This window comes from Biomphalaria glabrata, chromosome 9 (assembly GCF_947242115.1).
Source record: "Biomphalaria glabrata chromosome 9, xgBioGlab47.1, whole genome shotgun sequence".
NCBI lineage: Eukaryota > Metazoa > Mollusca > Gastropoda > Planorbidae > Biomphalaria > Biomphalaria glabrata.
Window position 1 is genome coordinate 12,050,619 of NC_074719.1, and position 25,097 is coordinate 12,075,715.

At 36.9% G+C, this 25,097-nt stretch overlaps 1 protein-coding gene across 1 annotated transcript in view; it reads right to left on the reverse strand.

The window, feature by feature from the left end:
* The window catches only part of LOC106078862 (neural proliferation differentiation and control protein 1-like), a 51,020-nt gene that overhangs the window by 14,091 nt on the left and 11,832 nt on the right, over window positions 1-25,097 (reverse strand). Inside the window, exons 2-3 of the mRNA XM_056041879.1 lie at window positions 3,928-4,029; window positions 810-1,031 (exon numbers count right to left, since the gene is read on the reverse strand). Of these exons, the coding sequence (XP_055897854.1) occupies window positions 810-1,031; window positions 3,928-4,029 (324 nt within the window). The remainder of the gene's footprint in view (window positions 1-809; window positions 1,032-3,927; window positions 4,030-25,097) is intronic.

Genomic DNA, 25,097 nt, shown 5'->3' on the forward strand with positions numbered 1-25,097 from the left:
AAATAAAAAATAATGGGCCTAAATGAACAGGAGTACATTGAAATAAGTCTACTTATTTAAATAGACCTAAATTTACTGGTAAAAATTCAAATAGATTTACAAATACAGGTACTCATTTAAACAAGCCTAATTATTTTTGTAATGCAAAAATTGTAAGATAAATTTCCTCGTGGATAGTAAGGGTTATTTTTATTATTATTAAGGTATATATTTTAAACAGGTTTAAATCTGCAGTCACATTAAAAATAATTACTTTTCCTTATGGATATTGTAGATCAGGTGGACAATACAGGAGAAGAGGTCAAGTTGACGATCCCTCAGGAATGACCCAGTTTTAACAGTCCATACAGAGATGACCTGTGAGATGAACATGGTCATCTAGAATGGACTGGCAACATGCCCATTGAATTTCAATCCTTTCCAAAAGTGCTTGTCAGACCCAATATTAGTACAGTCCAGTCAATGGAATGCAGTGGAGTACAAGCCCAGTACCAGTTCATTGTAGTACACAACTGTGGTTAAACATTACAATGCTTTGAGTTGCCATTTGTACAGTATTTGTCAAGTTATTTGAATCAAAGTTGTCAAGTTCTTTACGTTGGGTGGTAGCTCTTTTGTCTACACTTAAGAAAACAATATCTTGTTGTGATTCAGCAGATGAATTAGCAGCAAAAGTAGCATTTCAGAGACTAGGTAATACTATGTGATAGTTTAATCTTTTATTATAATATGCAATGTTATTATTGATAATCTTACATTAACCTAAAAAGAATGCTTCATTAGTTTACATATATTGTGATCCTACTTACTAATAAAATTTTTATCCTCTGGGTCAAATATGGAACTTGATTTCTTCTCCTTATCTTCATCCTGTTTACTGCTGTGCAGCGCTGTTTCTCCAGCCACGCCAGTTTCTAAAGGTTTTTGAGTAACAGATTTCTGTGTTGTAATAACTACACTGTTCTCGGCGAGATTCTGTCCTTCTAGATTGAGTCCATCTGAAGCTCCAGAATTTTTTATTTCTAAGACAACTACAAATGAATGAAATAAATATTTTTAAATGTAAATAATTATGCTAAATAGTTCTACTTTTATATACCTACTTTGAGTGTTAGTCACATTACCAACTTACAGAGTGGGACTCTAAATAGAGAGTCTGGAGTATTGATAGAAGAGTAACAATATGTTTTCCCACATTATTTAAAAAAAAAAAAGGAATTGATCAAATGAATAAATTTAAATGAAGAATATAAACTTTTTGATATTTTTTGTTACTTTTTTTTTGTCTACATAAAATCCATAATAAAAGCACTACTAAGGAGGTTAAAAAATATAATTAATATCAAGAGAGACAATAATGTTCATAAAAGTAAAACTAGAGTTGTCTACCATGTTCTGTACTGAAGAATAGATAAAGCTATAACCTACATTTAACATCTGCCACCTACAGCAGTTATCTTTAGTGGGGTTATTGTGGTCAAAGGCTAGTCAATAAGTAGTCGATTTTTCTCTGTAGGCCTACCCTACATAACTAGAACTGTTATGAATAAAGGTTAAACTCGAATAAGTAGCTTTTAAACTATGTGACCCAATTACAACAAATGAGTAGAGAGATTGAAGTATCTATTTTGATACCATTAACAGTGACATTGTTCTTACTGAATAAAAATGCATAATACCTAGTTGTTATAATAAATGAATAACTGTCATGGAATTCCCATATTGATGAAACTATAAAAAAAATCAACAAAGCATTAGGCTTTATTAAAAGAAATTTCTATAAATCAAATAAGAACATAAAACTAAAATGTTATTTAACCTTGGTTAGGCCAATAATAGAATATGCATCCTCTGTTTGGGACCCCTTAACTCAAAAAAAACCATTAAGAAACTGGAACAGACACAAAATAGAGCAGTGAGATTCATAACAAACAAATATTCCCATTTGACTTTGGTAATCACTAAATTTAGAAAGCCTTCAGGATAGAAGACTCAAAAGTAAAGTAGCAATTATACATAAAACACTGAACCATAATCTTCAAATGCAAAAACAAAATCTAATTAATAAAATACTCAGAAAGACACAAAGATTAAGGCACATATCTCGTTCCATATGCTAGGACAAATTTGTACAAGTGCTCCTTCTTTCCTAGTGCTACTAGAGCATGGAATGGGTTGCCTGAGCTAGCCAGGAAAACAAGTGACTTGGCAGAATTTAAGTCATTGGTTAATATGCATGACTAAATGCATGACGCGTAGGACGCAATCATCTTCTTTTTTGAAGTAATGTCTGTATTTTATAAGTAAAATAAGATAAAGATAAGTTTACTTATTTTATTTAAAGCTTCAGATAGTCACAATGACATTCTCCCACTACATCACCCCACCCATCCAAAAGTAAAAAGTATGTTGTTCTGATGTCTTTTCACCCTACTCTCCATCTTCCTACTTCCTCCATCATCTTATTCAGTAAATTATTGCATAGTCACTAGAGTCTACTAGATTCTAGATACAAATGGCATGACAATATCTTTCTGCTTTACATTTTGGCTATCAAATGCTTTAGTCCCAGCAGAATCCAGACACCCTCTTATAAATAATACAATACATTTTACACAGAAATATTTAGAAGCTTTCATTCATTACAGAAATTGGAGTCAAACATACTTTCACTTGAATTACATGAGGACATAGTAAAAATGAAGTATTTAGAACCTCTGCTAGCAACCCAGATTATACAACAAAACCAAGCTCATCTGCTTATTGTTTGTCAGATTTTTTCTTTAGTAAAAGCAGCCTTTGTCTTCAAAGAGAATTTTTTTTGGTTGATTGTAGTTTTAGTTCAAGTTGTGTGTAAACTTGCCAGATAGGACTAATCCTTTTCAACAGATATGTGTACACAAAATATTAGGATGAAACAAACTCAGCATCAAACTGTCTAAAACAAAAAGATTAGCTCTTTTATAAAACAGCTGGCCATTGTTGTATAGCAGCTGGATCATTTAGTTTATGTTTCTTTTGTTATTTGTCATCAATTTGTATTTATCTCAGAGAAGTTGTAAATTTTAGGAAGATCTTATGAAATGGAAAACTAAAATATATGGCTGGATATTTTAATGTGTAGTTTGACCATATTATTTTTTTTTAAAGAAAACACTTATCTTTTGATAATTTCTAAGCTAAAGATGGAAGGTGTGATAAAAATACAACAAACTAGGCTATTTCTAGATGCATTTATATATTTTGGCCTCAACTGTCAGATAAGTCTAGCATTTTATTGTCTTTAGAAAAAAACATTTAATACAATGGTAAGATAATGGATTAATACATAGAAATTAATGTCAATGTGGGTATAACTATCAAGTCAGATGTAGCCAATTATACAGTCACAGCAAGAAATATGGTGCCAATTAAATTCTGCAATAATTTCTAATCTTTGGAATGTTAAAAAAAAAGACAATGTCTTGTGGAAAAAACAACAACTGCTCTTTCTACTTTGTTTTCTGAATTAAAAAGAATAAATTAAAACCTAACAAAAGAACCAGCTGCTGTCCTAATACACTAGATTTGCTTGTCTCTATCAGTAAGGGAAACAAAGAAATGCCCTCACAAAGTAACTCACAAGGTAAGTTGATATGAAGACTACAACAAAATGGAAGATCTACAAGACACAATATATCCTGGTATTATCAGTCCTTTTTTTGAAAACAAATAGGTGTCACTGATGAGTGATGGATTGCCTAACTTTTAACTACTAATAAATTAATAATAAACATTAAAATAGGTTCACAGATTTTGTTTTTTTTTTTAGATATAAAAAAACCCAAATCCACCAATAATCCTGAACCCCATGGGATTTTCTTTTTTGCTTTTTCTGTGAAGTAACTAAAATATGATTTTAAAACTGCTACTCTCTCTGTTCCTCACCTGGCTGTGGTATACTTTTGTCTTTTTGTGACTCTCTTAATAGTTTCTGTGAGATTTCATCCACCAGTTCTTCATCAGTCAACGCTCTCAAGCTGTCAGCATCTGCAAGGAGAGATGGATACAAAACATTATTGTCAAAGCACATCAGATTGTGTTAAACTTCTAAATATAAAGTAGCAGCAGTTCAGAGCAGTGCATTCACTTTTCATAACAAGTTGTATATTTAGTGAAACATTTATACAAGTGGGTAAACTTTATAGTCATGCTTGTAAACTACAGTCACAGATCAGAAGATGATAGGCAATCAATTGAATTGAACCACAATCCAATCTGCCAATATTGCCGAATGTGTCATTTAAAAATGGAAGATCTGGCATGACTGTACAAAGTAAACACTAAAATTGACACTAGCAACTTTATATTAAGAAAACAACATAGAAACAAGCAAAAAAGCAAAACAAACAACAACAAATAAACAGAGAATGTAATCAAGATTTAAAGGTAACGCAGCAGGGACCATCAAATGTCTTTCATAGTGTAAGGCTCTGGTTCATTATTCCAAGGAAAGCACCAGAAAGCATCACTATTATGGCACAATGCCTCACAAAGTATACTTTTCGAGACACTGTCATTAGTCATTGAGGCTAAGTTAGAGAGGGATGTCCTCCCTTAATTGAGTTTGAAAAACTCCTGGTGTTGGCTTTATTGATTTTCAGTTTGTCTTTACAAAAAAAACCTGAACATCCTGCTGTTATTTTAGTTTTAGTTACATTGGAAACACAGTGGCTTCCCTTTGTTCTCCTAAACTCAAAGAGAAGAGCAATTGTAAAAAATTAATAATAAATAATATAGAAATAAATGAAAATACTTGAGGGGAAAAAAAGAGACAAGAATAATAAATGGGTGAGATAGAAAGTAATGGAGAGTAGCACTCTTGACACACTGCCCGATAAAACAAATGAGATAAATAGGTATAACTGAGATGGATCATCCTTAAAGACACACAGTTTTGCCTCTATAAACCATTGTGACTTAACAGATACTCACATTTTTGATTATGTCAAAGTTTGTAAAGAAGAAAACTAACTGCATGCATGTCTGTTAACGACAGGATTGTGTGTGTGGGGGAACTTGCATATATAAACGTATAAACCTTCGTTCTCTCGTTCTCATGTTGGAGGTTCAGATAATTAGTCAAGGTGAAGAAACATGGTACTAAACAAACAAAGACAACTCCTCTATACTGTACTTCATGGAACCCAAGCACCTGTCAATAGTGCATGTCATTCTATGAACTCCTCAACAAAGAAAAAATGCAACATTTGAGCTTCTACAATGCGACTCTACAATATCCTCTGCTAGTCTATCTGTATATGAACCCCACCTCGCCATCTCACAGAACGGAACACTTGCAGCACAAAGAAACCTAATTCAGAACCAACTAGATTATCAGACAACATAGATAGGATCTAGTTATGCGGTATGATCTAGATCTGAAACTTGGTCGTACAAAGGACAAACTTCCGAAGGTCATGTCTCTATATACGCAAATCAACAATGCAGGCAGAGACAACAGATGGTCTCCAATGACCCAACAGATGGCTCTGGTCACAAGGATGCCTTCCCTCTACTACTTGTACTACTCTCTAACCCTCACCAGCCCTTATATATATATATATATCGACTACTATTGAGTATAAGTGAACGCTAAGTACATTCACAAGACACAATTGTGGAGGTGTACACACATTAGTGATGTTATTTCTGACACGAACGACGGACAACAACGAGGACTTCAAGGTAGCCATATTTTAATGTAGCAACATCAAATCACCTTCACCTATCTCAGTCTGTTGGACCGTCGGGGCACCACAGAAGATCTGTTGACCTTTTTCTCCATTCCTTCATCTTTCGCCTTGGATAGAATCTCAATGGCAGACTATCAACTGTACCCCCCCCCCCCCGATGTTTATCGACTACCAATGAATTAGCAACTCAGGTCCTCAAAATGGTTGTCTGTTACCAATCACATACATCTGAAAGCAGGGCCGGATTTAGACTTCATAAGGCACTAAGCTATTTGGGGGCCCCTTGTCATCAACATAAGACTGTTTCTTCAAATAGCTTAAAATCAACAAACAGCTAATGTCGCCTCTAGGTAAATCCAGCACTGTTTGTCAGCCCAAACATAATGATTTCTTAACATAATTTGTCCTGTTCTGTCAAAGCAATACACAAAATCCCACATCTCCAGTCTACGTGTGGAAACCACGGGAGAAAGTAGACGCGTTGCCTGGTTCTGACCATTACCAGTTAATTGCCCGCCCACACGTTTATTAAATAATTAAGTCAATTTTTTGTCTGCAGTCTACTCGGCTCCTGGAACCAACACTATAGGCTGCCTATCGGGCTACTTGAAACTATATAGTTCTCATGGACGAGGGGGCACTGACCAACCGGGCGACAGCATTTAGACCATGAAATCTGTGAAGAATCACGCAAACAATGTCATTATTGTAGGAATTAGACGCCAATCCCTATAACAAGTGATAACGAGCCTACGACCCGGCCTGTCACGTGGGGCTTTCCGTCCACACGAGCCCTCTACACACAGTGCACAATGAGCCTCACAGGAAGCGTTCTTTATAATTCCTTCATGGGTTCAGGAATCAGCAAAAAACCTGAAACCTAGACGTTGAAAGTTCTCGAAAACAGCTCTAAGATTTTCCTAAAGTATTTGACAGTTTATGTATGCCTTTGGGGAAAAATAGTTAATTGACTACACAGGAAAAACTCTGGTTTGACAGATATAATTTTTCAAAATATAATCGAAATATAATCATCTTAAATTCGATTTGGCTTGCGTCTTTTTTTTTTTTTTTTATATTTTGAACACACTTACGCCAGTGGATTTTACCGCATTTATTCTTAAAAGAGTAAAATAAATAAATATACGTCCTTTAACATTTTTGCGCACCGTCTTTTAGACTAGAATACTGGATTTAGTTAGAGATATGGTATTAAAATTGTGTAATCCTATATAGAACACTGGATTTCTTTAGAGATATGGTATTGATATTGTGTAATCCTATATAGAACACTGGATTTCTTTAGAGATATGGTATTGATATTGTGTAATTGTATATAGAATACTGGATTTCTTTAGCGATATGGTATTGATATTGTGTAATTGTATATAGAGTACTGGATTTCTTTAGAGATATGGTATTGATTTTGTGTAATCCTATATAGAATACTGGATTTCTTTAGAGATATGGTATTGATTTTGTGTAAATGGATACGTTTGATACTTTTTCTATGTTCTGTAATTGGTGACTTGTCTTTGTGATGATAGAATGATGTTGGCACTTTGTTTTATTTTTTAATAATATTCAACATCTTGAAATCTTTTTTAGAATGTTCTTTTCAAATACAAGACCAATGAAACCTATTGTGTTACAATAAATAGCAACGGTAGAGTAAAGGTCTATATTCATTATAATACAGATAAGCGTAAATAAAATTATATTTGGGTCTGTCACACCTATTGTAAAAAAGTAGTTCCAGTTAATTACATCTGACACGTCATTGTATTAAACACCATGCACACACACTTGCCTCCAGAGTCATTATAAGCTAACCCAGTTATTAATAACACTACAAATAGTTTGATCAATGTTTTGTTTTAAACTGCTGGTTATACTGACCATATTTAAATATATCTATCTATCTAAACCATCATATCTAAACCATTATAAATAAAAAGGTAATCATGCTATGAACTACAAACGTACTCAAACCAGCTTTCTTTGAATAGTAATAAACATCTTAATATCTTTCTAAACGAACTAGACCAAACAATAAACATCTCAAAGGAACCCAAATGAATGTCAACTTGATCAAAACAATAAGTCTAGAAAGACAAGGAAAGCTAAACGAGGCTCTCCACCTAATACAACTGAATGTCGTAATGGTGTCAACAAGTCTGCTTTAATGACGACCGAACTCATGTTGACTCATTGCATTTATAGCCTTTTAAGCATTTAGGTTCAACTCATAAAAGTTACATTTATTACCCTGACGCCAATTTATCGAATTTTAGGCTAATTTCATTCATTCAGCTACCTACAAGAACACCATTTTGTAATTTAAAAATAATCAATATGCTCTAGCTACTAGTCGTTTTTTATCATTGAGTGATCGATAGTCCAAGAGAAATAAACAATGAAGTTCACAGGTCATCAAAACAATGAGGAAACACGCACACAAATGAAATGATTGTATGACCGAGTTGAAACCGCTTCAAAGAGTGATTCAGGAAGGAAAAAGATTCAAATCAGCGGAGATAATCTGTTCAATGAGATATTCGAAAATGCTTTCTGAGCATCCAATATCTTTGTGGCACATGACATCCTCAACCAATTATTGGCTTTGTTTGCTGAGACTAATCGAGCATCACTATTCAAACGGACTGATAAAGTTATCCTACAGTTTACAAAACTACGCCTAATACATTATATAAACACGTGAATCGGAACTCACAGGGCTGGAATGAAAGAAGTGCAAGGGGCCACCACAAGAAAGGGGCCACCACAAGAAAGGGGCCACCACAATCGAGAAAAAAACTCATATTTCGACGGGTCAGCAAAACATTTTTTTTTTCGCATTTTTTACCGAACATCCTTTAAATCTTACAGTTGGCAACACTATGGGGATTAAAAAATGTCCGCATATAATGTGCTGGTAATAAACTCCACATTTACTACAACCCTAAAATGTACATGTTCTGTTACTAAAATATGTATATGTATATTAAAAAATAATATTTTTTTTAAACAAAAGAAAATTAAATTTGATTTACAAGTACTCTATTTCTTTGATAATACGGCAAGACTTTAGATATTAGTAAGACTAAGACTGCTTCATTGATCCTTATGGAAATGTGTTGTGATTACAAGGACTCTCTCCTCATATACAGACAACACAACAGAAACATACAAATAAATAGAACAGATACAACATAAAGAGTTCACTGAGCGACTACACACAGGCATCTTGGCCCTTTTCATGTTTCACGATCAACGGCTGGCGTTAATATAGTCTGACCGAGTATTATTAAGTGGATTTTGTTTTTATTCAAGCTTTCGAAAAAGTGTAGGGGCCTCCACAACAATTCTGCCCATTGGTCTCCACATACTTAGATCCGCTGCTGGGAACACATGTTAGGAAGGTTCCATACACATTTGTCATTAATGTTAATGTAGCGAAATTACAGTTCTATTGCAAGAGGGTTGTCTATTCTATGATTCAATGTCACTGCAGTCCTCATTTCGGGAACCGCTGATGTAACTAAAAAGAAACGAGGCCAGCGTGAAGGGAAGAAATGCAATTGTCCCAGCATGCAGCGTAAAGAAGCGTATTCAAAGCACGGCCAAATATTGATACACGGAGAGGAGGGGAAGAGCTCTTTGAGAGGAACATCATTATGGGCTTTGGTCAGTTGGGGGTTGCTTTTTTATCATTGGCTCTCCCTGGACACCAGGGGATGGACGAATATAAAACTAACATTGAAACATCACCATGTCATGTCTTTATTGTACTACAACTCCAATGTAAAGTACAAAATAAATATAGTACCAGGAATGAAATAGATCTAGTCCAGCCTATAGTAACATGATACAGGTTCAGCCTGATGCAATAAGATTGAGACTTCCTTCTCGCTCCACAGTCTTAGGGCTATCAACCAAATCATGTGGCCAAGTCATGAAATCAAGTCGTTATCGCTCACGTTTTGATTATGATAGCTCAAACACCCCACGGCCACGGTGGATGTCTAGTCATTTGGACTGTCGGACTGTCGCTAGTTCGAACCCTGCCCGCCCTTATTCCCTGCAACCCTGCGGGAGGAACGTCCAAAACATGTCGAACAAAACAAACACATATTTAACAAAACACATATTAAACAAACACATATTAAACAAAACACATATTAAACAAAACACATATTAAACAAAACACATATTAAACAAACACATATTAAACAAAACACATATTAAACAAACACATATTAAACAAAACACATATTAAACAAACACATATTAAACAAAACACATATTAAACAAACACATATTAAACAAAACACATATTAAACAAACACATATTAAACAAAACACATATTAAACAAACACATATTAAACAAACACATATTAAACAAAACACATATTAAACAAACACATATTAAACAAACACATATTAAACAAAACACATATTAAACAAACGCATATTAAACTTGAAACCTGGGGTGTGTTACAATACTGCAAGTCCTGAAACGGAAGGTAAAGCCTTTGTGACGGAAGTCACTTTTCATAAGTTCCAGTCCCAGTTGACTTGAGCCTCTCAGAACTGATCTCTAAGAATCTCAAACTGAGCTTCACCAACACGGTAACTTTCACGTGTCGTCTAGCGACAGTAAAGTGAGGGTGTCATAATCAGCGATTTATTTCAATACCATGACATATCTACACTTCTAGTTCTAAATATTTTTCAAAACGTATAGGCTCACGCCTTCAGCTCTCTTTTGTGGAAAAAATAAATAATAAAACAACAGGGGGGGGGGGGGTTCTAGACGTCAGTTGCTTTAATCTTAACCACAAACAGCTGATGTATTTCAAATGTCACTGGCAATCCTATGACAGTGTGTGTATGTGTGTGTGTGTGTATTTCTCCGGCCCAAGCGCCTTAGCCTTCCATCAGATGTCACAAACCTCGCCTTGACTCGTTCCGTGGCGCCATTTTGTATTGATTGGCCTTGGTTCAATGGGCCACATTGACGTCAATAGAACGGGCCTCCATTCCAAAAAAGTGATCAAGAGACGACCTCAATAATGGCACAACGAAAAGTAGGAATGGAAATCTCACAAGCTAATTGAAGGGAGATCCATTCGTTCTCTCATAAACACACACAGCAGCTCTCTCAGCCGGGACTATAATGGCCACAAAATTAACTAACGCAGCAATTAATTGAATTTGTTGAATGAAAGGTCAAAGGTGAATAATTTATACAAGCTTTATAAAGCGTGAGTACTGATGCAGACAATCAATGCTGAAACTTTAACGACACATTATATACACGGAGACAAGTGAACTGACAGCACCATCAAATGTAAAACTCACACACACATATATATACTCATATACATACACCACCTATGGCACAAATACAAAAGTATTAGCTAAAGTAGAGAGCGTGCGGTCGAATACAAAGGATGTCTAGTCATTTGAGCTTGGGACTGTCGCTAGTTCGAACCCTGCCAGCCCTTATTCCCTGCCACCCTGCGGGAGGAACGTCCAAAACATGTCAAACAAAACAAACACATATTAAACAAAACACATATTAAACCAAACACATATTAAACAAAACACATATTAAACAAAACACATATTAATACAAAGGATGTCTATATGTTCACGCTGATATATGTTGTGCTAACAAGTTAGATCTAGAACCATTAAATGGATTTAAAAAAAAAGCCATTGGTAGTTCCTTATTATTTCCATACTTAATCTTTTGACTAGTTTATTTTACTGAATGTGACATGTAGCCTTGATGTCTCCAGGATGTGCATTGTGACAATGGCCAGTGTGTGGTTTGACTATAGTGGTCAAAGAGCCCTGTAACTTTTAATAGCAGGCCATGTGGTATGCTTAAGTATTATGTTTAGTCTTATGCATGTTATTTTTTTTTAATAACCCTTGTCTGTTGGCTTGCTATCTATGTTTAATAAGTTGTTATTTCTGAAGATATTGTTTACTAATATTGTGAAGATATTTTTTTTTGTCTGTCTGGGACCAGTGCCTGTGTGACTTGAATGATTTTGTACCCGTGCTTATGAGAAGTTACAGATGACTTGTATGACTGAATATGTCAAAAGTATATGCCTCTTCAGGGACAAGAAACTGTTGACATTGTAGTACATTGTATATCCACTGCCAAGGAGTGACGTAGACGGCGAAAAGAGAACCAAATTCTATCACCACTGGTTATGTCTGAGTCGGAGGTGACACAATATGTAGGTTGCAGCTGGGGCTGCCTATTCACATGAAATACAGCACTTCTCGTTATCCTTTGGCCTCAAACAAAAGCTTTATTATATACAGTCTAGATTGTGTTCATCTGTTCAAGTACACTTTTTGTGATTTGTTAATAATTACTATAGGCGAGCCAACCGGTGGCGTAGCATACGCCGCTTTTTAGTGAGAAGATTACTTGTTCTCTCCCTCCCCCCCCCCCCCGTATTTTTTTTTCTGAGCCGCACTCTCTGTCGCCGAGAAAGTTACGTGGGGTAACTCTAGTCCAACTAGCAGAAATAAGAGTTATCTTATCATGACTTTTTCTTCGCGGGTTAGAGAGTCGGCGAGCGTGCGTGGTGTCCCGCATGGTTGAGCGACATAGAGAATTATATATACACATGACTAATGCTGTTATTTAGAGCTTTTATGAAAATAAACACTTCAAAGATATCCACATAAAAACAAACCTAAGCCTCCGCGTTTTTTTAAATAGCCAGTTTTTATAGTCCTGACACTTATTTGAACAAATTATCTGCAATTGTTTCTTGTGCAAAAACTTTCATCAATTCAATGTATTCGTGGAATAGAAGTTCATAATCAGCTATAAAATAACCATCATAATCTTTCACATTTTTTTGGTTGGCTGGCCTAAAGAAATGCAGATTTATTCACTATTTTGAGTTGGTCGCTAAAAAATATAAACCTAAAGCCTGATAATTAAACAATTCTTCACTCGAACAAAGCAGACACTATTGATATTATTCTGTGCTTGTACACGATACTGACTCAGGTTAATAGAAATAAAGTTATTGTAATGGATGCCAGAAGAAGAAAAATAGACTTTTTAAAGACGAGAGAGAGAGGGGGGGGGGAGCGTGTAAAAAGCTGATCTAATATCCGTTACAGCAGAAAGAGGGGAGCACTGTGCCGGGCCATGTTCCACACTTTGGGCCACCCTTCGGACAAGAGAAGCTAATCTCCTCCGTTGACCTTGGGCACAGCTGTGACGTCAATAGGCTTAGGAGTTGGGGAAAAAAAAAAGGGGGGGGGGATTCGTCGGTGACTTAGCAACGGGATGAATGGCGACCTCAGAGTCCCAACGTTAGCCCATTGCTATTCAAGCCACCACCACCAAGACTCGGACCTAGCTACCAACGGCTTGGACAGCGTTGATGTACTGATGTTAATAGAGCAGTCGATAATCACTTTCCCTATCCCGACGTCAGGCGACTGTCTTTACACTACAGACTAAGTGCTGGGTAATAGGGCCACAGTAAACAACAACGAATTTTAAAATCATAGCAACCACACCAATACTAGAACATAGAGGATCGAAACACCATATTAGATTTAAAAAAGAGACACACACAGTCACAAGTGTAAACATTTCTCTCTCTCTCACTTCACTTTGTTTAGAGTTGATATTTGTTTTTTAGCAGACTAAGTGTTTTCCTATTAAAAAGACGACTAGCGCTTCAATTAGTCTTCAAGCATCTCTAGAACTGTCAATACAGTTGTTAGTGAACCACTAAATAGAACTGTCAATACAGTTGCTAGTGAACCAGTAAATACAACTGTCAATACAATTGTTAGTGAACCACTAAATAGAACTGTCAATACAGTTTCTTTTGAACCATTAAACAGAATTGTCAATACAGTTGCTACTGAACCACTAATTAGAACTGTCAATACAGTTTCTTTTGAACCATTAAACAGAATTGTCAATACAGTTGCTACTAAACCACTAATTAGAACTGTCAATACAGTTTCTTTTGAACCATTAAACAGAATTGTCAATACAGTTGCTACTGAACCACTAAATAGAGCTGTCAAAACCTTAGCTAGTGAACCACTAAATAGAGCTGTCAAAACCTTAGCTAGTGAACCACTAAATAGAGGTGTCAAAACCTTAGCTAGTGAACCACTAAATAGAGCTGTCAAAACCTTAGCTATTGAACCACTAAATAGAGCTGTCAAAACCTTAGCTAGTGAACCACTAAATAGAGCTGTCAAAACCTTTGTGACTGAATCACTAAAACGTTTACAAGATTAAGAAATGTTTATTACAAAGAAGAAAACAAACAGTACACTGGCCTATAGAGTACAGATGAGAAAAACTAAAACTATTCACCGTCCTTTTTTTTTGTGTGTAGTTGTCCCTAAACACTTCTGTGTATCAGCGACCCAATAATGAAATGGAAACACACACACAAAGCATCTGTACATCACAGGCAATGTTTAGTCCATTAGAAAACATTGTCTCAACAGCTGTCGATACAACTCCAGCAAGAAATAGTCTCTCTGACAACAAATAGTCTATATCTCTTTTACAACAAATAACCTATAACTCTAGCAGCTACTAGTCTATCTGACAACATATAGTGAATAACCCTACAAACAAATAGTCTGTAACTGTAGGAATAAAATAGTTTCTATATCTACATTGTTTATGGGACAGCTACTAGGCTTGTTTTCTTACCTAAAAATAATAGAATATATTGTCTATTGAATGTCACTTCTATATTGGTTTACTGTTTCCATGTTACTTTAAAACAACGTGAAGCATGTACACCTACTACTTCCTTCAATTGTAAAGTTTGATTGAAATATACAAACATTCTTAGAACAGAATCTTTAGAATGCTTTATTGTAACACAATATGTACATAACATCCAATGCCAGTATTTTCCAATTCAAGGTAAATCATTGTTTTCTTTGTGCTGCGAGTTCAGTCCTAGTATAATAGATAAAAAGAGAGGTGCATGAGTATTTAGAACAAAACTTTAGGAGATATCAACATGTTTAGCCGCAGGAATTCAAAAAAAAATGGAAGGGGGTAAATAAATACAATCAAACTCCAGATAAAATATTCTGTCGGCTATCAGGGTCTCATGATTCCAGCTGCTCAGCTGTTTGAAGCTGATAGTTCTTCAAGTGATCCCCTCGGCCGTCAGGTCCTCGAAAATTGTAGTGGCTCAACAAATACAAGCTGATATTTTCTTCGAGTGATTCCCTCAGATCTCCAGATTGCCAACAGAATAGTAACGGCCCAGCAAATAGAAACCTGACAGAAATAAATCAATCGATGTAGATTCTCTGCCCCTCTCGGCCCTGGTCGTCTCCCCTTCACAAAATGTGAACCTTGAACGTATGAAGACATTTTAAGTGTCAATCTAAAAATAGACCGAGAGACAAGCTTCGAAGTTTCGAGGAAAGAGAAAGAAAGAAGATAGAGCGATGGTGAGATTTATCGAAGCATAGGCGTCACCGCTAAGGCTGGGTCATTGTTTCTTCGTGTTGCTCGCTACTCTCCCCTTTACATCACGGTGCATCGATCGGCTGCTGATCTCAAAATTCAGCTATCGATCTCCACAGCTGAACTTTCAGATAAGGTAATATCCGGAACTTTGTTTTATTGTTGTTTTGTCATTTTTGATAGCGACTAGATTTAGAAACGGGCACAGGGCATTAATAGTGAAACCTGGTATCTCAACGTGTTGTGTAGCTCACTGCACATGGGCGTTGTTCTGTCAGGGCAGTTTAGAATGTAGTTCTGGGCGTTATAGATGACATGTTACACATTTAGAGAATATAACGTCTTTATGTTGTATAGAGCAGAAGTGCCTGGTCGTGCGATATGCGCTCTGGACTGTCAACTAATCGATGGTCCCTGGTCCATATCCTGCCCCTTGCCATCCCCCGTCCTCCTGTTTGAGGTTTGGACTAGGAAGTAGATTTGATATTTTTGAGGTTTTGGCACATCGGCACAATTTAGTCCATATCGCGCCCATAATCCCTCAAGGCTCATTCTCCCTTTATATCTCAAGAGATAAATCTCACACAGCCAAGTCACTAAAACAAGGTCCACTTACAGTTAAGATTGTAAAAATATAAAAAAATTGTTAATTCAATAAAAATCTGTTGTAAATACAGGAATTGCTCGCTTAAGAGTATAGGATATAATAAGATATATAAATATATAAAATAGGCCTATACAAGAATTGCTCGCTTAAGCGTATAGGATTCATCATTTTAATATAAATGCATTGGCTTAACGGGTAAACCCATTTTGGCAAAACCACTTTTATTTTCGTGGCGAAAGAGAAAAAAAAACGAAAGAATCATTAGCTACGTTTGACATAGATATAAATGCAATCCACAAGATAAGTAATACACAAACTAAGGCCCACAGGCCGCGGGTAATGTCCGGCTAGTATATGTATACAATAGTGAAACAGGTAAACAGCAGCCACTAATGTAGTTTATATACAATTTACTTTCAAAAGTTTTTTTGTTGAGATTGATTTTGTATAGCGTATCTTTTCATCGCATAGCATGCTCAGTACACTAAGGCTCAATCTCTTTTGCAGACATGTAGGAAGAGTGGATCATCTGGGAGAAGGCCGTCGTATTGTCTTAAGGCAGCTCAGCAAACTTTGTGCTCAAGTTGGGGTTCGAACTCAAAGCCAAGCCAAGTTTATGACAATCAACCTTACATCCCACCATTATAAAAGAAAGAAGGTCACTGAAACTATCCCATCACCATAGACATAAATAAATATAGACTGGCCGATTAAAGAGTTTTATGAAACGAAAATTTGTGACTTGCAATTTTGTGTACTTTATTATACAGCATTTATGAGCAGTATAAAAGTTAAGTATTCATATCTTTTTCAGACACACACCTATATATATTGTAGATAAGGAGGCAGTGTAGTTTTGTTTAATCTCTAAGAATGAAGATCATTCAATTTTTCATAATTCGGAAATCCGAATACAATAGATATACATGTTTTCAAGTTACATGAAGTTACTTCCTTCGGCCAGTCTATATTTATTTATGTCTATGCCCATCACACATTACGATAGTATATAATTCTGAGTTGGAAAACTAACCAAGTTTCTAGCTCATTCGTTACATTATGCGACTAGTTTCTCTCATTTACTGGGCACGGTTAATGCGTCTCTTGTCCTACTATTGTAAAGCGTTTTTTTAACCGTGCAGCTAAGAAATAGTGAAGGATAATTGCCAGAGCAGCCAGACGCCATAATTGACAGGCGAGCAAACACGTAGAGAATTGAACAGATGACCCCCAACACGGAGTATACGCCAGGAACACAATGGTCCACCCACTCGTAGTGGAGCAGACTGGAAGGTGATACCTATTTCAATTAGAACGGATTAAACAAGGGCGTAGAATTCCTCATGAATGTTAGAATTACTTCTGCGGGAATCCACTTCCTCTTGTAATTGACATTCAAATGGCAGTGATATCTCGCCCACGTGACTGACGGACTCGTACAAAAAGAATGAAATTAAAGATTTAAAAATAAACAGTTTGAAATTTAAAACAAACCATAACTTGTTTTGTGAGCGATGAATAAATTCTAAAAGTCACTCAAAAGACTAATACTGATCTGTTTCACTTGAAAGCATTAGGTGTGTAGTCAAGCATGCCTTAAGACTCTCCACCACGCCGTACGTGTAGTTTGGATATCACCAGTGGTCCTCAATTAGATTACTGAACAGCAATTTCTTTACACTTGATTGATACAAGGATTGCTGAAGCAGTTTCTTTAATCACACATTATAATGTGCATAAGCAAGCAAACATAGCGTATTATGTTGAATGTTACAAGTATACATAGCATATTATGTTGAATATTACAGTATACATAGAGTATTATTTTGAATGTTATAGGCATACAAACACCATCATTCACTTATATGTATATATATCATACTATGTATATATATCCTTATATGTAACCATTATCCTAACCCTTCGTCCAGAACCTACTAGGAGCCAACGTTGTGAAACGACCATATGTCAAACAAATATCTCTATACAGCCTACAAAGTAGATCTACACACTAAGTGGTGGGTTTGAAACAAAACAAAAAAAAAACAACTAAAGGAGACAAAATGATTTATTGAAGAAGTAAAAGCAAAACAAAAACAAAAACAAATCAATAATTCATAAGTAATATGGTTTGTATTAAACAACTATTCAATGATCCGGGACAATACAAAGGCTGGCGATGTTTAAGTTTTCTGTGTATTGCATTGCTCTTGTATTCTTATGTTTTCATTGAATTGATAAGAGAATTATTTTTTTCTCTACTGGTGGAGAATAATAAGCAATGATACAGACGAAAGATCTCCAAAGCCAGATCCATACGGCTTGGCTCAATTCCCAGGCGGGTAGAACAAAGTAACAGCTTAAATAAAATTTAAAAAAAAATTACATAACATTAGACAGAAACTAGTGTCACGTGATGTAGAGTGATTCAAAATAAAAGAATGAGTAGTAATGAGTATGATGAAGCGCAGGGCTCTCTGAGGGACATGAAGCGCAGGGCTCTCTGAGGGACATATGAAGCGCAGGGCTCTCTCAGGGACACCTGGAGCGCAGGGCTATCTTAGGGACATATGGAGCGCAGGGCTCTCTCAGGGACACCTGGAGCCCAGGGCTCTCTCAGGGACACAGGGCTATCTTAGGGACATATGAAGCGCAGGGCTCTCTCAGGGACACCTGGAGCGCAGGTCTATCTTAGGGAGATATGGAGCGCAGGGCTCTCTGAGGGACACATGGAGCTCAGGGCTCTTTCAGGGACACCTGAAGCGCAGGGCTATCCCAGGGCTCTCTGAGGGACACATGGAGTGCAGGGCTCTCTCAGGGACACCTGAAGCGCAGGGCTATCCCAGGGCTCTCTGAGGGACACATGGAGCGCAGGGCTCTCTCAGGGACACCTGAAGCGCAGGGCTATCCCAGGGCTCTCTGAGGGACACATGGAGCGCAGGGCTCTCTCAGGGACACCTGAAGCGTAGGGCTATCTGAGGGACATATGGAGCAAAGGTACGAGGGCATTTTTTTTACTGCACATACACTGATGACATAGCGTATGGATGAAAGTTCAAGATGTGACTTTTAAAAACACATTTGTTTTCTGAGAAAATATAAAAGCAAACGCCCTCTTTTGTTGAAGTGTATTGAACAACTTTAAATCGAGAATGTTAAAACATGATTTCCTATATTTCAGTTCCGAACTATTGAAGTGAAACATTTTAAACACACATGTGGAGCGTACGAAAAGCATAGTTAAAACAACAGACAGACAAAAAGAACAGGTCCCTGACATTTTCGTTTAACTTAAATCCTTTGCTATGTGAACTATTAATAATAAAAAATGTCGAATGAAGTCGTTGACTTAAACTGACACTAAATGAAACATCTATAAAAAGAATGTGTTCTGGGACATGTACACAAACCTAACACTCTCTTATAATGTTTAGTGACAAGAGAAGATTACCTTGTATTTAGCTAGAGGCCATTGTCAATCCTGTAAAAAATGTTTTTTTTTTAAATAGCGTTCGCTGTCCTACATCGGCTAAGCGTCTACTCAAGGAAGCACGTCTATGCTTAAAGACAGTTCGATTAATGTTTTTTTCTTCAGGACTACAGTACCATATGTATCTAATGTCTCGTTAAAGCAATGTTTAATTAACGGTAATTCGAGTAATCATTGATTTTTATTAAAAGCACATCAAAGTATGTTACGATCAGATCAACATCCAAGTAGGCCATGATTAGGCCAACATCCATGAAGGCCATGATAAGACCAACATCCATGAAAGCCATGATTAGGCCAACATCCACGAAGGCCATGATTAAGCCAACAATGAAGGCCATAATTAGGCCAACATCCACAAAGGCCATGATTAGGCCAACATTCATGTAGGCCATGATTAAGCCAACATCCACGAAGGCCATGATTAGACCAACATCCACGAAGGCCATGATTAGACCAACATCCACGAAGGCCATGATTAGGCCAACATCCATGTAGGCCATGTTTAGGCCAGAACAAAGAGGAGCTAAAATAAGGTCGCTTAAAATAACGAGACATGAATACAAGTCGAGGCTAAAAGAGAAGCGCTTGTTTGACAGACGTGAGAGAGGAAATTGAAAATCTTGGCACCCTAAATAAACGGTCAGCCATGCAGACGATTTCTATTTTGAGGGAGATTAAATTGAGTTCCAGTCGGAAAATAAAAAGAGAAAAGAAGGGGGGGGGGAGAGAAGAGAAACCCGCAAAACTTTTACATCATGTCCTGGAAACATGTTAGACATTGTGTCAACTTAGAGATAGATATAAGTAAAGGTCCTTGAGATCTATGGGGCACATGATGTAAAGTTCATTGTCCTGTGGCCCATGATTAACGAGGGTGACATGTGGTCAGCAAAACAACCAACAGCCTTTGCTTTTCCCCAACTAATGCCAGAAAGCCAATGTAAACAGTTTTTGAATTCACTGTTGTAGATAGATCTTAGAGGCAGAATGATTTCAGATGTTCTATAGTCTCATAGACTTTCTTGCTAATAAAGACTTAGGATATAACAGTGGATATACGTGACTATCTAATAACCACAACCGAAGACACAGGGTATATATAATCCATTGGAGGCATTCTGTCACAATGATCTGTGTGCACATCTTGATTTCACAAAAACGTCAAGGAAGGAAATGAAACAGAACCTTTTATAGCGCAAGAATAATAATGGCAATGTCTTCGAATCCGAAGGATTAAGCACAAGAATATTGCACTTTTAAAATCATAATTGTCTTCAGAAGTGTAATTCGCGCTTGATGATTGTTACTTAAAAAGTCACAAGTGTAAATAACAGAATCGACCTCATTCACCAATCGTAAACAAACAGCATAGGGCAACGCGAATCTCTATCTCTTCTATACAAATTAAGATCTAAGTTTAATCAACAATGGTTATCAGGTGACAGTTTTTTTTTCTTTGTTTTATATATATATGTTATCACGTGACCGTTCGTTTTGGTGAATGAGGTCAACTGTGGCGCTGCACTTTGAAAAAGGCGCAATAATAACTGAAGACAAGAAAACAGCCTAGGCAGAAGAAATTTCGATATTTTATATATATTTGGCACATTCTAGGCCATGTTCCCATAATCCCTCAAGGATTACTTCCTCTATATAGGTCAAGTGCTAAGAGTTATACAACTGAAGGCAGAAGAAAAAAGACAGAGAAAAGAAGTAACTGGCATGTGTTCAAGATACAGATTTCCAGACCAAATTTAATTTTAAGGTGATTATATTTTGAACATTTATAACAGTCAAACCAGAGTTTTCACTGCAGTTACTTTCCCAAAAACATACACGAACTGTCAAATTTCTATGAAAATCGTTAGAGCAGGTTTCGAAATCCGTGTTCCACCCACCCCCTGAACCCATGGAGAGTTTGCAAGCTAATAAAGGGATTTATAAACTCAAGGAAATACACACAAGCCCCGTCTGGAATCACCTGGCCAGTGTGCTAGCGAACATTCCTGGCTCACGTTGGTCTCACCTTTCACGTTAATAGTAAATTAACCCTTCAGAACTAGCGATCTCTAGCGCAGATGGTGTAGAGGTAACATGTTTGCAATGGCCGACGGTTTACGAGGCGAAAAACGGCAGTGTAGTTGTCACATACTCGTTTGGTGACATGGAGTGACTCTGTAGTCAGTTAATATCTCGTGCCCTTTTCACGAGGAAATTATTGGTCTGTAATTGACCACGAGTTGAAAACCTCAGTTAACTCTGGGCTCCGGTGGAGTAAGGAGATGCATGTATTTTTCTCCGCTGTAATAATGTAAAGTGTAATTGATTCATATTGCAATGGATTCTAAGTGATCTTGCTTGTATTTTTCATGGCTGAAGTTGCCAAACTATTGTGTACTATCTTATTATGATTATTAAATATTTCGTCTGCTGAGACAGCGTTTGTTTCTAAATATACATGTGTTGTGGTCTAATTACTCAGCAGACCTAGTAGACATACGCAACAACAAGCTGGATGTAAAGAAGGTCTTTTACTAACGTACTGTGAATATTCAAGTGATACCAGAAGAGGTATTGCAGTAACAAGAGAATATTCGCGTTATCAGCACATAACAAACTTATATGACAAGTAGAACAAATATACCCTCACAATGGCGGTAATGCATTACTAGATCTCTAGGTAGTGCATACGTACTAACCATGAAATACAAACACTGTACTCAGACTGGGGGGGGGGGGGTTAAACCCACGTGACCAGATGACAAAGATAATGAATGATGACTATTTTGCAGTGTCATACGGTGAACCTGACTGCCAGGCAAGGTGTCGCCACACAACCAGCAGCATATGGACCTTAAGGTCTCTCACACGTGCGTGCATCAGGAATGCAGTTTCACGTACACACACGTGATCATTTCAGACTGTTTACGAAACCAGCGTCCCAGGCCATCGTTTCATTCTTCATCAACGACTGCAATTAATCCTCGTTTATTTGGTGCGGTGATATGTTTACGTTCTACCCTGAGACTATGTGCACAATAACATAGCTGGAGTGTGCTGTCGTCAAAAAGTAAATTTCACTTTACTATTAGTTGTAACTAAAGCCTATGTGTGGTATGACCAATGGCTACAAAAGGATTTTTACAACAATCACTGTCGTAACTTCAGTTGGAAAAGTTTGGAAATGAAACATATGAAATCAAAGTGAATGTATTTTCATGTTACCATATTCATTTCCTACCATATCTAAATAATTTATTTACTAAGAAAAAAAATTAACGCTGAGAGATAGTTCTGAATACAATTTCATTAATAAAAAGTCGTCCCTACATTCATCTCCAGACAGCACAGAAACACTCAAGACTATTGTAATGGGACGATTCTAAAGTATCCGAGTGGCATAATGTTTCCGGTTCCTTGTTACACAAAATGTCAAGAACTCCTAGCAAAATACAACATTCTCTCGGGGATACATAACATACCAAATGGTGTATGCCGGCTGCTTCTCATTCAAAATGTTTGAAAGGAGATTATCAAGGCCAGTAATCGTTCTATCACCAATCATGTTACGTCATTCCCGCTCTTTTTCTTTCCTTACTACTATGTCCGCCTGGCTGAGCACAGTGATGTTAGGATGAGCTGCTCACCACACGAGAGTGTCACCTTCACTCGTTTCACTGTCCAGGCGATGTCCATTAGGACAGGGCGTGGGCGAAGATATCTTCATCGTGAGGACAGGAAAGGGAAATTACTTTGAAAGTCTTCACAAAATAGCCACTTTCCAATCAGTAATCTAAATCGCACTTTCGATCAAATATCATAATTGCTCTTAAAATATTGCTCACTGGATCCATTACGTTGATTGCTCTGTCTGTTAACTGGAGGAAGATTTCTAAATGTATAGACTGGGGTTACTAGTTACCACAAGCTTTTCATATCTTGGTGAATACAGTTTTAGTTAATGATATTTCACAAAGGGATACTTTCTATTGGCTTATACTACAACGAAGAAATTGGGAACACTGAGACTCGTTTATTTTGGTCTAATTGTGTCACTGTGCTTGAGCCAAACCCTCATATGAACCCTATTGTCCAGTGACTGTATATGAACCCTATTGTCCAGTGACTATATATGAACCCTATTGTCCAGTGACTATATATGAACCCTATTGTCCAGTGACTATATATGAACCCTATTGTCCAGTGACTATATATGAACCCTATTGTCCAGTGACTATATATGAACCCTATTGTCCAGTGACTGTATATGAACCCTATTGTCCAGTGACTATGACAAAACGCTATACTTCTTGTGAGACAGACATTATTATCTATCTTATATATTGCAGACGTTACTAAAAAAAAAAGATAATTACGTCCTACGCATTTTATGTTACAATCTGGTCATGAGGGTTAATCACTGACTTAAATCAGAGATTCCCAAAGTGGTCTATATAGATCCCCCAGGGATCTACGAAGACTGCCAAGGGGACTACGAGACAAAAAAGTTTGGGAACCACGTTGGTTTTTCTGGCCCATTCCATTCTCTAATGGCTCTAAGGAAGAAGGAGCACTTGTACGAATTTGTTCTAGTGTATGGAATAGGAAATGTGCCTCTATCTGTGTGTCTTTCTGGGTATTTCAGTAGGTTTTGTTTTTCCGCTTGTAAATCATGGTTCATTGTTTTGTGTATTATAGCTACTTTAATTGTACAATAAACTACGTTGATCAGAAAGTATGGCATGGTTTATATGCTATTACAAGACAGCTTCCCAGAATGTGGGGAAAAAAATAATTCTGGTATGAATCATTACGGAGCATTAAGAGGACATTGACAGCAACAACAAAATGGGGAAGGGGCGCGATATCACGTGATGTATATAAACAGATCTGCATCTCGTTTTATTCTGTCGGGCATACAGGGAGAGAGAGAGGTACATCTTGTAGAGCTGATAACACTGAGCATAGATCTGAGGTCCCTACTTAGAACAAGACATGTTTATGACATATTGCTGCTGCATTGTTGTTGTTTTTTTTTTACAAATGTTTGTTTTTTCCATTCTTGCTCACAGTCACCAGATGGACACGTACCTTTGATGAATGCCTCATGCACACAGCTCTAGACCAGTGTTTCCTAAACACTGTCCTTAACGGAACACTTCTTACGTTCTGAGTAGTTAGCGGAACACTTTGCTTATTTTTGTAGAGAGATTAATTCGCATGGTGGCCAACTAATTAGTTATTTTAGCAGTTTGTGGAACACTTATTCAGGCCTCGCGGAACACTAGGGTAAACTTTTCGAGACCCGAGTTCTTCTGTGGCCGGCACTGAGCAACCAGCGGTGTATCTCTGATCAATCACCTCCTGCTGAATAATGCATCCATACAAACCAGTGAGTTCAAATTGACATGTAGAAAAAAAAAAGTTTTTTTTTTTTTAAAGAACAAACTGAAATAGACATTTCAAATAAATGTCTGCCTTTAGAAACTACAACGTGAGAGAGAGAGAGAGAAAAAGAAGTGACATCTAAAGTCTAAATAGAATCGTGATACTAGTTTCGATGTACATGTATTGCGCAACTGTAACCATCTACATCCGGTGTAATACTTGATAGACCATTTGTGCTAGCACTGCTGACCTATATACTTTTTACATTTAAGGTGAGCAGGAGAAAATAAATCTATACTGTTACACTGTTTGGACACTTGATCTCTCAGTAGAAAGTGTCTTTAATAGTCGGTAGT